This window comes from Panthera leo, chromosome A1 (genome assembly GCF_018350215.1).
Source record: "Panthera leo isolate Ple1 chromosome A1, P.leo_Ple1_pat1.1, whole genome shotgun sequence".
NCBI lineage: Eukaryota > Metazoa > Chordata > Mammalia > Carnivora > Felidae > Panthera > Panthera leo.
In genome coordinates, this window is record NC_056679.1 from 190,020,961 (window position 1) to 190,033,101 (window position 12,141).

Below are 12,141 nucleotides of genomic sequence, written 5' to 3' on the forward strand. Positions count from 1 at the left end.
GGCAGACAGTTAGTGGGAAACTGACCCTGCTCAGGCAGGATGATGGGAAGGGCCAACAGAGCAACAGCCCAGACCTGAGTGGGATGGCGAAAACCAAACCCCTACCTCTCTACATGTGGGCCAGGGGTGAGACTTCTTTCAGGGCTCAGTACTAAAGAAAACTCAGGAGGCTGGCTCAAATCTTTTTTGGAACAAAACAAACATACGCAAATACAGCATCCCTGAATCTCTCCCAGTCCCTCCAAAAAGTTGTATGAATTCTTAATAACAGGAATTAACACTTATTTATAAGGGCTAGGTATTATGCTAAGCACTTTATCTACAACATCTCATTTAATACAACAATACCATGAAGGGCACTATTACTTTTATTTTTAGATTATGGTCAGAGAGGGTAAGTGGCAGGCCCATAGTCACACAGCTAATAAGTGGGGCACCTATGATTGAAAACCAGAGCTTCCAAGGGCAAGCCCTTTTCTCTCTTTCTTTCTTTCTTTCTTTCTTTCTTTTCTTTTTTCTCTTTCTTTCTTTCTTTCTTTCTTTCTTTCTTTCAGGTTTATTTATTTTTTGAGAGAGAGAGAGAGAGAGAGAGGAAATCTCAAGCTGATTCTACACTGTCAGAGCAGAGCCCAACGCGGGGCTCGAACTCAAGAACCATGAGATCATGACCTGAGCCGAAATCAAGAATCAGACGCTTAACCGACTGAGCCACCTAGGTGTCCCCAAGCCCTTTTCTACTCTGAATCACACACACTCAGCACCTGACAGCTTGGTTTTTAGGAAAAAACACCAGGTGCCAAACTCACAGTCTCTTCCCCAGATTCAGTCCCTGTGCCATTCACTATTAGGGAAGGAAAGAATGATTTCTCTGCTCAGAGGCAGACTGGCAAAACTCCTGTTTCCTGACTCACCTTAGAAATGTCACTTGTATCACCACCTGCAGCACCTGCGTCCTCCAATGGGCAAATGGAGGAAGGGATCCTGGAGGTGCTGAGTTAGAAAAGACCTTTACAAGTAGGCTGTAAATGCTCTACAGCTGCTGTCCTCCCTAGCTCCCCAGCAGTCCTGTGGAGGCAGGCCTAATAGGCATCCTTTACCTTCACTGGGGAAGATGATGCTACCGCTCAGAGGGATTATAGATGCTTCAAGGCTATCTAGCTAATGGAGGAGGTAGGATGCTAACCCAGTGCTGGGCCAGCTTGTGGGCCTGTTAGAGAAGCAAACCTTTCCAGGTAGATGGTCAGGGCCCCTGACCACCACAGGGTGGGCCTGGATTACTCTCCTATCACTACCCCCTGCCCCTGGCTCCCCATCACCAACCTGGGGAGCCATACTCGTGTCGGGGCAAGCGGCATATCTTAGGCATCACCTCGATCAGTGTCTTCACGTACTGGAGAATGGTTCCTTGCAGCTGACAAAAGAGGGCAAAATGAGTGAATAATCCATCACTGCTGTCTATGTGTAACTCTGGACTAAATGCTGGGCTCTGGGGGTGTACAGGGTTCTGTTGCGGCCTGTGGGTAAGTGCTATGGACTGAATGTGTCTCCCCAAAGTTCATATATTGAAACTCCATCCCCCAGTGTGATGGCGTGTGGCGTTGGGGCCTTTGGGAGGTAATGAAGTCTTGGGAGTGGAGCTTCATTATGGGATTAGTGCCCTTATAAGAAGAGACAAGAGACAGGTGAGCTTGTTCTCTGTCATGTAGGGACACAATGAGAAGGCAGGCATCTGAACACTAGGAGGAGGGTCCTTGCTAGAACCCGCCCATGCTGGCACCCTGACCTTGGACTTCCAGCCTCCAGAACTGTGAAAAATCAACATTTGTTGTTTAAGCCACCTGGTCTGTGTTATTTTGTTATAGCAGTTGGAGCTGCCTAGGCCAGTAAGGCACTGCTCCCTGAGAGGAGGGAGTAGGTTCTCTCCTAAATGTGGGGGCACAGCCCTATTCTCTTTAATAACAAAAAATAGGCCTTTATGAGACAGAAAAGGGAGCTGTCTCATTAGTCCCTTGGGAATATACACTTCCAGGAGGGCAATTTCAAGGTATGAGCCTTTCCTGGGATTGAGGTGCTTATATGAGATCCAGATTAAGAGCTAAAATGTTATGGGCCAAGGAGCTGTAGAGACAGACACATTAGCTAATTTAAACACAGAAAATACATTGCACATTTATCCCTCCTATGTCCAAGGCAGACATCTTTAACCCATTACATTTTCCTGTTTAACTCTGGATTTAGCGTCACAATCTGTAACAACTCGTGGCTCTACACAGCTGTTAGCAGAGGAGCCGTGAGCAGGCGAATCCTGCTTCCTATTTCTGGTGTGGCTACTTATTACTTTAGCTACTTCTCTCTTGTCATCTCAAAATTTCAGGAAAATCTTGTTTAAGTGTTTCAGCTTTACTTCGGCATGTCATGGGGAAGTAAATGGAGCTTTGGATGATCACACTTGAAATGGGATACAGAATTCCCTTGAGGCTAGTGCAGTGTTGCAAGTGTTTAGCAAGAAATCCCAAGGGGAAGAAGCGTGGTGATTGATTAGAGATATGTGCCGTGAGCACAGGAGGGGAAAATGGCAGCACATGTGCCATGGAGTTTTCACGCTCAGGTTCAAAAACACTGCATAGGCGGAGTGTGTGAGCAGTAATTAGTAGGCCCTAAAGGTCAACATCAGGATTGCTGAGTTCATTTATCAAGTGCAGTGAGTAAGCTCTGGGTCAGAAAGTGAGAGGGAAAGCCATGGCGTCAGAAGGTACACAGAAATGTTACAGAGTGCTACGTAAGAGGAACCCAGGGATAAGGGCACAGGATTCCCCGGGGTTATTCCTACAGACAGAGCTGAAGGCATGTACCAGGACTCATGGAGGCCCCTCCTTACCAAACTCTTGACGATCTTCAGCAGTTCCTCCATGACCACGGCAATGCCCTGGTAACCCAGGAGTCTACAGATGGTCTTGAAATGGGGGGGCCCAACGAAGTTCCTGTAGGAGCTGTAGATGTGGCTGTAGGCAATGTTGAGAGGCTGGAAAACAGAGGATGTGGCAGAGTAAGAGGCTGGGAAATAAAAGATGCTGGCATGAGTCCTGGAGAGAGATGTTTTGCTGCTGAAAGGGATGAAGACCTGACATCATCTGTGATCTCTCACTGGGGACCCCTGTGAATATGTCTGCAAGAAGATGGTCACGGAGAGACCACAGGGTGGCATGAAGGCCACTAGGTGAGCAGTGGTTCCCCAGCAGAAGTGGAGAAAGGGCTTTCAGGCGAGAACCTTTTTTTACAGACGCTCCTGCCACTCACAAACCAGGAAGGACTCTGACAAACAGCCATGGGGTGGGGATACAACAGATGGTTTTGTTTTTCTAGGGATATTTCTGGTCCTTGAAACTGGCTGGAAGAACTGTGTGGAAACTCAGTAGCATCTTCCCGTTGTTTTCTACTCTTTGTTGTCTCCATTTATAATGGGGTGGGGTCTTGGGAACAGACAATCCTGGGGTCAGGACACCTGTGTTGAATGCATGGGGATCACCTACCCTTTTTGGAACCTCAGTTTCTTCATCTACAAAATTAGAGTGTTGGATTAAATCAGTGGTTTCATAACTTTTCAAGTGGCAGTCCAAATGAAAAGTGTCACGGGGGCCAGTGTGTGAAACAGACCAACACAGAGTCGCTCTGTTTGGCTGCTGGGTGGGGGGCCCAGAGTCCTAGCCACTGACCGGCTGCCTCCGCCCTCTGGACTCCAAGAGACACCTTCACTGAATTAGTGCAATTTGTTTAAGATCTCTTTCTGTCTGGGAATATGTGACCAAATATATATAGGGCTTCCAATTGGTCTCACTCGGTTGGTGAGACTGCAGAGTTATTGTTGACTTTGTTCTTGAAATGCCGTGACCTGTGGTATGCCTCATGCCAGGCTTTGTGAAGCCCTCCATGTGCATTCTTGATTAACCTTCACAACAAACATACAGTTCGTAGCCCTGTTTCACAGATGACGGGACTGAGGTTCAAGGAGGTAAGGAGCTTGCTCAAGGTCACATGGTCCTGAGGTAACTGAGCTGTGACCCGAATCCGGATAGATCTGATTCCAAAGCCCATGTCCTTCACCTCTATATATAATCATGGACTTTGGAGGCTGAGTTCTATTAGAAACCATACCCAGTTTTTTAGAAAAGACATCACTTCAAAGCTTAGTTCTGAGTGTAGTCTCCTACCTGGAATTGCAAAAATCTAATACCCATGGAACATGCAATTATGTAAAGACCACATCTGATATTTTATTAGCGGAAATTCAACATTAGTTAGCTAATTAGAAATTCTACATGAATTAAATAGGAACTGTAGTGATGCTTCTGGAGGGCTGCGAGATTCTCAACTCCCTTTGGAGCCACTGAAGGAAGATTTAATTATGTTCAGCCCAGGCTCTGCAGTAAGTATGTTCTACCATAAATGAATTCCAAACTTCACACAACAAGCATCACAATTACAGTACTCTCTAATAACAAAGATACATGAAGAACACCATTAGAGTACCCACTGATAATAAGAATTCGTGAGGAATCAGAACACCCCCGCATCCAGCAGGATGAATAATACAACAGCTCGTTCGGTAAGGTAATGCTGACATACGGTGAGGCTTGGAACGTGAGAAGGAGCAGCACTTTGTACCCAGCATGGATGTGCTGTCACAAATTCTACTGGAACCTGGGGGAGGGATCTTTTATGTAGTTACTAGAGATTTCTAAATGTTATGAGGCAGGAATGGTTTATGTAGGGAGGGAAATATAATTGATTGGAAAGCATGATGTTCACCAAAGTCAATGATCAATAAACACTGGAAGTATTCGTATGAATGGTTGAGAGTTGAGTTTGAATCAGTCCACCACAGAACCAGGTTGGGCCATATAATTTTCTGTGTATGAAAGTAAAAACTATTTTAGTGACTCTGTAACAGGCCACCCTGTACAACAGGGTTGGGACAGGGTGAAGCGAGGGAGGCATTCATTCTCCTGAGTGAGTGCATCTTAGCTCTGGCCCTGTTATCAAAGTCCTATTCTGTATTCTCTTGTTTCCAGCCTAGGGATGAGGAGTATCCAGCAAACACCAAACAAACCATGGCTGACCTCTATTGAGGAGGGAGATTGATGAGAAAGGGGCAGGAGAGAATCATCTAGGTGATGGAAATGCTCTACATGCTGCTTGGGTTGCTGACTACACAGATGTATACATTTGTGAAAACTCATGAAACTGTATGTACACTTATGGTCTGTGGATGTTATGGACTGAATGGTTGTATCCCCTCAAAATTCATATGAAATCCTACCTCCTGTTGTGATGGTGGGACCTCTGGGAGGTAATTAAAGTCATGAGGGTGGAATCCTCATGAATGGGATTAATGCTCTTGTAAAAAGACAAATGAGAGAGCTTGTTTTCTTTTCTTTTCTTCCTTTCTCTCTCTCTCTTCCTCCCTTCCTCCCACCCTCTCTCTCTTCCTCTTTCTTTCTTCCTTTTCTTTCTTTCTTTCTTCCCTTCCCCCTCCATCCCTCCTCCTCTTTCTTCTTTCTTCCTTTTCTTTTCTTTCTTTCTTTTTCTTCCTTCCTTCCTTCCTTCCTTCCTTCCTTCCTTCCTTCCTTCCTTCCTTCTCCATCATGTGGAATACAGTGAGGAGAAGTCTATTTGCAAACCAGCAAGTGGGTCTGTGCTAGACAACTGATCTGCCAATACCATGGTCTCAGACTTCCCAGGCTCTAGGCAATAAATAAGTGTGTACACCAACCAGTCTATGGTATTGTTGTAGCAGCCTGAACTGATTAAGACTGCATCTTAACTCAATATGGTTATAACTCAATATAAATGTAAATTTAAAAAACCCACTGGGCTGATTTACTTGCCAACATTTGTTTTCAAAGATTAAAAAACAAAACCATGATTTGAATTTTCTCCTGAAAAGGGCTGCAGCTCAAGACTGCACAGGAACAAGGGAATGATGACCTGGCTGTGCTGGGGGCATGTGACAGAGCTTACTGACTTCTAGAACCACCTTCTCATGTCCCCATCCACACCAGGCACTCAGGACCTCTCCTCTGAACCCAGTGAAGCTCACCTTCATCCCTTTTACAAATATCTCATGAAAGGAATTTCTGAGCAGCAGGGAGCTTTCAAATGGATGTCCCTGACGGGTACAAAAGCAATCAACTTTTTTTTTTTTTTCCTGTCTGATTCTCTGACTTTTTCTTCCTGTTTTGTCTGATTCTAGAGGATGGAATTTTCGGGGGGGGGGCGGTGTGTGTAGGGGGTGGTGTGGTGCCTGAGTTTAAATCCTAGGTCCACAAATTTACTAGCTAGATGATTCTGAGCAAATGACTTATACTCTCTAGGCCAAGAACTCCAATAGGGTTGTTGGAAGTTTAAATGAGGCAACATATATAAGGCGCGATGCATAGTGCTTGGCACGTTGGAAGCACTCACCATGATAACCACCATTAATATTGCTTTGTTTGAGAATCTGGTAGGTAAAGACTAAGAAAATACAACTTCTTGGCCAAATGTCCCCCAGCAGCCTTGGTTGCAGTCATGATTCTCGGAACGTGGAGAGGGGAGTGCACCCAACGGGGTGAGATTTTATATGACACACTGTATATCCCACATGAGGTCATAGCTGGGACTAGCCGACGGAACACATCAAACATGCAGATTTTGCTCAATATTTACAACACTATAAAAACAGGAGCTGTCCAGCAACAGACCGTGCTGGGTAGAGGCCCTCATGGCTCCAAGTGTCCTGGTGGAGGCTGCGAAACACAGTGTGACTAGAAGGGAGCCCTGCCTGAGCCAGGGGTGGACAGGGGCGCTTCTTCTGAGCTCCTAGCTGGAGTGCTGTCTTCCTGGGCATTCCTCCTTAGCATTCGCGACCCTCCCTCCCACCCAAGCACCAAATGCCCTTAGCACTCATAGCAAGTGCAAATAAAAACATATTCAGGGATAGAAACTGTTCAGCAGCCTCTCCAGTTCTAGGTGGAGAAGAAGAATAATTCTGGAATTGTTTCTACCACACACAGGGGTGTAAAGAACTCCCCTACAGACCCACTCAGTGCACACAAGAGGCCTCTTGTTGACCTTCCCACACCAGTCTTGGATTCTGGTCTAGACCACAAATTTAGGCCTCGGTTGATGGCCCAAGCTCAGGAAGGATCAGCATGAAATGAGCAGAATTCAAGTCCTCTTAAGTGAATAAGTGAGTCAGCTCCCCTCACTCCCCCCACCCCCAAAATACACCACACCCATGCAGGAGGAAATACACACACACGCACACATGCATTATGCAAAGTACATGCACACACACACCCCCGGAGGGCACCCATCTGACCTGCTGGCTCAATAGGAGGCTGGGCCCTATTGAGAAAATGTGGGAATATGGGAGCCTGGCCATTTTCTGAGGTTTAGCAAAGAAAAACAGGAAGGCAACATGACCTGAGACATTGGAAACTTGCTACATACCTCTTACACGGAACCAATCCTGCTGACTCAGGTAACTACCAGGCTGTCTGCCTTAGAAACTAATTATGTATCCTATTTAGGATGCCTCACTGGTTTAAATGCATACTGCACAAAATAGCTAACTTTATGAGATCTCAAGAAGTAAACAATCCTGATTCAGAAATTAGAACCATATTTTTAATACGTGACACAGATGTGCATTTTTTTTTTTTTCTTGAAGGCAAGACAGTATTTTAAGGAAGACAGAAAATAAGGTGAGTTTGATCTGGCAGATGCTGGGGCCCTGTAATATTATTAATATGGGCTTTAAAAAAAACCCTGTAAGATGTATACATAACCTAAAAGCTACCATTTTCACCATTTTTAAGTGTTGTATAAGGCGACTACCTCTCACGGACAGTAAACATGGCCAGCCACTCCAATCACTGAGGACTACTTATTTGGCAAACTGAATTTGCAAGCAATCTGCATCTCTGCTTTCTGGAATCACAATCACTGTTTTCGGAGATCCCAAGAGGAGTTAAAACCGTTTCTAATTTTCCCATTTTAGTTACAATTTCTCTAATGTTCCTTGACCAATCTGAATCCCATCAGTCCAGGGACACAAACTTGACTTCCTAATTCAGGTGGAGAGCTCAGCTCAACTCTCTGAAATCCCCGCAGGGCAAGGAAGACTGGGGAGATAACAGCAACACCCTCCTGGTTGAGAGCCTCCTTGAGAGCCCACAGGCTAAGATGTGTTAAAGGACTGATAGAGTCCTGAGTTAAAGGTTCAAGTCCATCGGTAGGAAGGGCTGACATTTCTGTCTCTTCCTGATGTGTCGTGAGCCGCAGGCAGGCTGGGTCTCCAGTGTCTGGCTTCTTTCCTGGGCTTCTTAGCTCAGAGGTTGAAAAATCCAAGATGGTTGCTGTAGAGGCCTCCCTCAGGAATCAGTGCTCCTCCCTTTCTTGTCTCGTGAATAAAGGCAAGAGGAGAAGGCAAGAGGGAGAACAGGAATGGAACTCTCTGGCGATACCATACCAACGCTATGTACAGTTAGAGATGCTAAGATTTTTGGAAGAAGCCAAAGTCATCGCTTTTTAAATAACCTATACCAATGTGATGACACCTAAGTGTGTAATGTTCCTCAGCTTATGAATAATTCCTTCATATATAAAATATACCCAGGTATGTTAGCTTTCTGTGGCAGCTATAACAAATTACCACAAATCTGGTAAAAAAGAGAAATAAATTATCTTAACAGTTCTGAAAGCCATAATCCAAAATCAGAATGATGGAGTTAAGATCAAGGTGTCGGCAGGGCCACACCGCCTCCAGAGGCTGGGGGAGGACCCATCCCTTGCCTCTTCCAGCTTTTGGTGACTTCCAGCATTCCAAGGGTTGTGGCCTCCTCCGTTGTCTCTTGAGGTGTGGGCTCCTCCTCCGTTTGTGTGTAACCTCCCTCTGTCTCCCTCTTATAAGGACACTTGTGATAGCATTTCAGACCCATCCTAATACTCTAGGATAATCTCCCATCTCATGGTCCTTCATTTAATCACACCCACAAAGCCCTTTTTTCAAATACAGTGATATTTCCAGGTGGCAGGATTAGGACCTGACATCTTTGGGGGCCATGATCAGCCTCCTATACCATGTAAGGCAGGTACAATCACCCCCATTCAGCAGAGGAGGAACCTAAGGGAAGTGAAATACAAGATGATATTCTACTGTGTGTACCAATTGGCAAAATAACAAAAAATTCTTCTGAACTAGTGGGTCAATAATGTTGTGTAGCTGGGGGGCGGTGCCATGCAGCCACGAGAGCGGGGCCAGCCACGGGAGCAGGGGCAGCCACGGGAGCGGGGGCAGCCACGGGAGTGGGGGCAGCCACGGGAGCAGGGGCAGCCACGGGAGCAGGGGCAGCCACAGCAAAGCCAGTAGCACTGCTGGTGGGGCCGTCAGTGGGGCTGATGCAGACTCCGCTGGGCAGGCCAGGCTGGACGCTGGCACCAAGGGACGGGCCCAGCTGAGATGTCTCAGCTGGATGTAGCAATGCACTGGGTCCTACGTCTCAAGGATATGACTTAATGGAAAAAGCGTCGCAAGAGAATGATGGATTTCCTTGAGGTCAAATCATGGCTCGGACAGGGGCGTCATTCAGCTAGTGACAACCACACCAAACACAAGGTCATACCGACAATTTCTACAGACTGAAATTATTGGGAAATTACTGATATACTTTAAGGGCTGATTTGTATGACAATCTATGTCACTTGGAAGGCAGTTTTATGATAGACTCTATATAATTTACTTGACTTAGTACATTTAAAATTTAGGCTCATATACTAATTTCAATTATTGGCCAGGCTGTTAAACATCTTTTACACTCAGTATCACCCCTCACCCTAAGTGACAGAGCTCTTGGTCAGGGGTACGTGGACTCCAGATTCCACAGCAGGGGACCTCAGAAGAGGAAAAACACTCGCTGAGTGCATCTCTCCAGATGTATTTAATGGTTTCCCTGCTTCTGTGGCTACATTCAGGTGGCTGGATGTTCTCTCTGAGGTCTTTTAATTCCTCGTCTGCTCCCATCATTCTGGAATCCACTAAACTGTGAAGTCCTGTCTCTACTGCTCAAGAGAAGCTAAGCAAAGGTAAGCATTCCTGTTGATTACTGTTGACTGAAGAATAAGGCAGGCACAAGAGTGGAGCATCAGGGAGGCTGGCCAGGAACGCTGGCTCTAGGGATCCAGACCGGGAGACGGCTCGGCTCTGCCAAACCTCACTTTGTGTTGATGGTCAAGTTAATTAACCCCTCTGAGCCTCAGTTTCCCCCTGTGTACAATGGTGATAAGAGTCCTACTTCAAAGAGTCGTCACCTGGGTAAAGTGATAAAGCACATGTAAAATGCAACAAAATGCATTTTGTTATTTCTGAGTTGTATGGATTTGACTGTTGTCTTTGAGTCTTTCTGTATTCTTTAATTTATGTACAATGCGCATACACACACACATACATATATTTAAAATAAAACTTTTTTAGAAGGAAGGAAGGAAGGATCATGTAGGGTGCAAACCTTGTCCATATCAGCCTCTGGATGAAGAAGCTACAGTCAACTCAGGCAATGGCTCTGACCCACTGACTTTTCTTCTGAATAGTAACTACTGTTCCTAAGTCCGGCACTCACAGAGATGGGGTCATTACACTGCTCCAACACTGTAAGACAGGTATTCTTGATATTTGCATCAATAGAAGAGTTAACCAAGGTATAGAAAAATGAGGGAATCCGTCAAGGCCACAGAGGCAGGATTCAAACCCAGCCTTGGGATTTTAAGGTCTGTACCCTGAACAACGACCTTGTGCTGGGTGCCAGCCAGCTTTGGGACTGGGGATAACCTCACATCACCCCTTTGTTGCCACCTTCAGGAAGGGCACAGGGACCCCCACTCTGGCTGGTTTCCTCTAGCAGTAATTTACTAATGGTGTAAACCAATCAGGGCCGTCCTGGCCTCCCTGAAGGTGGAGAAAGAGTAAGCCTTCCTGGGATGTGATCTCCTGAGGCCAGTGCCTCCAGAAGATTTATCTCAAGCACCGAGGGCTGCGTTGGCTCCTCCGGGTGCTGCTGGTGGATGGTGATGGCCAAAGGGGCAGGACGCACCCAGGACTCAGGGTCGGGGGCCTGCTTTTCACTGCTGGCTCTGCCTCTAGTCAGTCGTATGGTTTGAGGATGCCCTCCCTTCCCTTGGGATCTGTGAAACAGGAAGGCTTCTAGGCCTCCCTCCCATTCTCTAAGTGTCTCAACTTCTCAAATAAGAAGCTCACCATTAAAAATGGCATCCAGGAGCATTAAAAATAAATTCCCATTTTCTGTGGCAAAGGCTTGAGTTCTATCTCGTCACTCCACAGGCCTCCCAAGTCTGGTATTTTTATTTCCCTCAAAATAACCTTTTCAAAAGGCACCTGCAAACTACCATGGTGGCCTTTCTGTGGAGAGGACACTTTCATGTTCTGCAGGGAGTCACCATTAGCACACATTACGGCAGAGTTTAGACAGGCCCCTGGGAAGACCTAATGCCATGGGAAAGACACAGAGCAAGTGTCTAATCAAGGGACATCCCGGGACTCCAAGGCTCACAGAGACCCTTGGCCAGGGGAGGGTCTGTGACTCACCGGGAAACTCTTCAGAACTTTTTGATTATCACTCATGTGGATCACAAGGAGACTTTCATGGGTTCACTTGGATACTTTGGCCGAGAACCAAGAAGAGAAAGAAACCCTGACTTTTAAAAGCACGTAATTTGTGTAAAATAATTCAGGTCTAAATCTGCCTAAGCCGGGGCTGCTATCACAAATTTCCACAAACTTGGTAGCTTAGGATGACAGAACTTGATTCTTTTCATATATCAGATGTGCTCTGTGCTCGCCCCAATAGAGTGCTGGCAGCAAATTCTTTTGAGGTTGAGGAGACCAGGAAGGGGTAGAATTGCGGAGGCAGATAGAGTGTTGTGGGAAATGGAAGTAGTCAGGGTTCTTCAAAGAGAAGGAACTTTGGGGATCATCCAATCCAGGAATAGTAAAGGGTTTCCATTTCTGGTCTCAGCTCCAACTGATGGACTGGGAAGCAGCTTCTTGGGATGCCTGTGTTTCTGAGCCCAAATGGAAGCAGTGTT

General features: G+C 46.1%; 1 protein-coding gene across 6 annotated transcripts in view; it reads right to left on the reverse strand.

Annotated features, from left to right (window-relative positions):
• The window catches only part of CYFIP2 (cytoplasmic FMR1 interacting protein 2), a 128,904-nt gene that overhangs the window by 36,611 nt on the left and 80,152 nt on the right, over positions 1-12,141 (reverse strand). For all 6 annotated transcript variants that reach the window (XM_042948350.1, XM_042948343.1, XM_042948358.1 and 3 more), the window contains 2 exons: positions 2,879-3,022; positions 1,321-1,411 (listed from right to left, as the gene is read on the reverse strand). In XM_042948350.1, the coding sequence (XP_042804284.1) occupies positions 1,321-1,411; positions 2,879-3,022 (235 nt within the window). The remainder of the gene's footprint in view (positions 1-1,320; positions 1,412-2,878; positions 3,023-12,141) is intronic.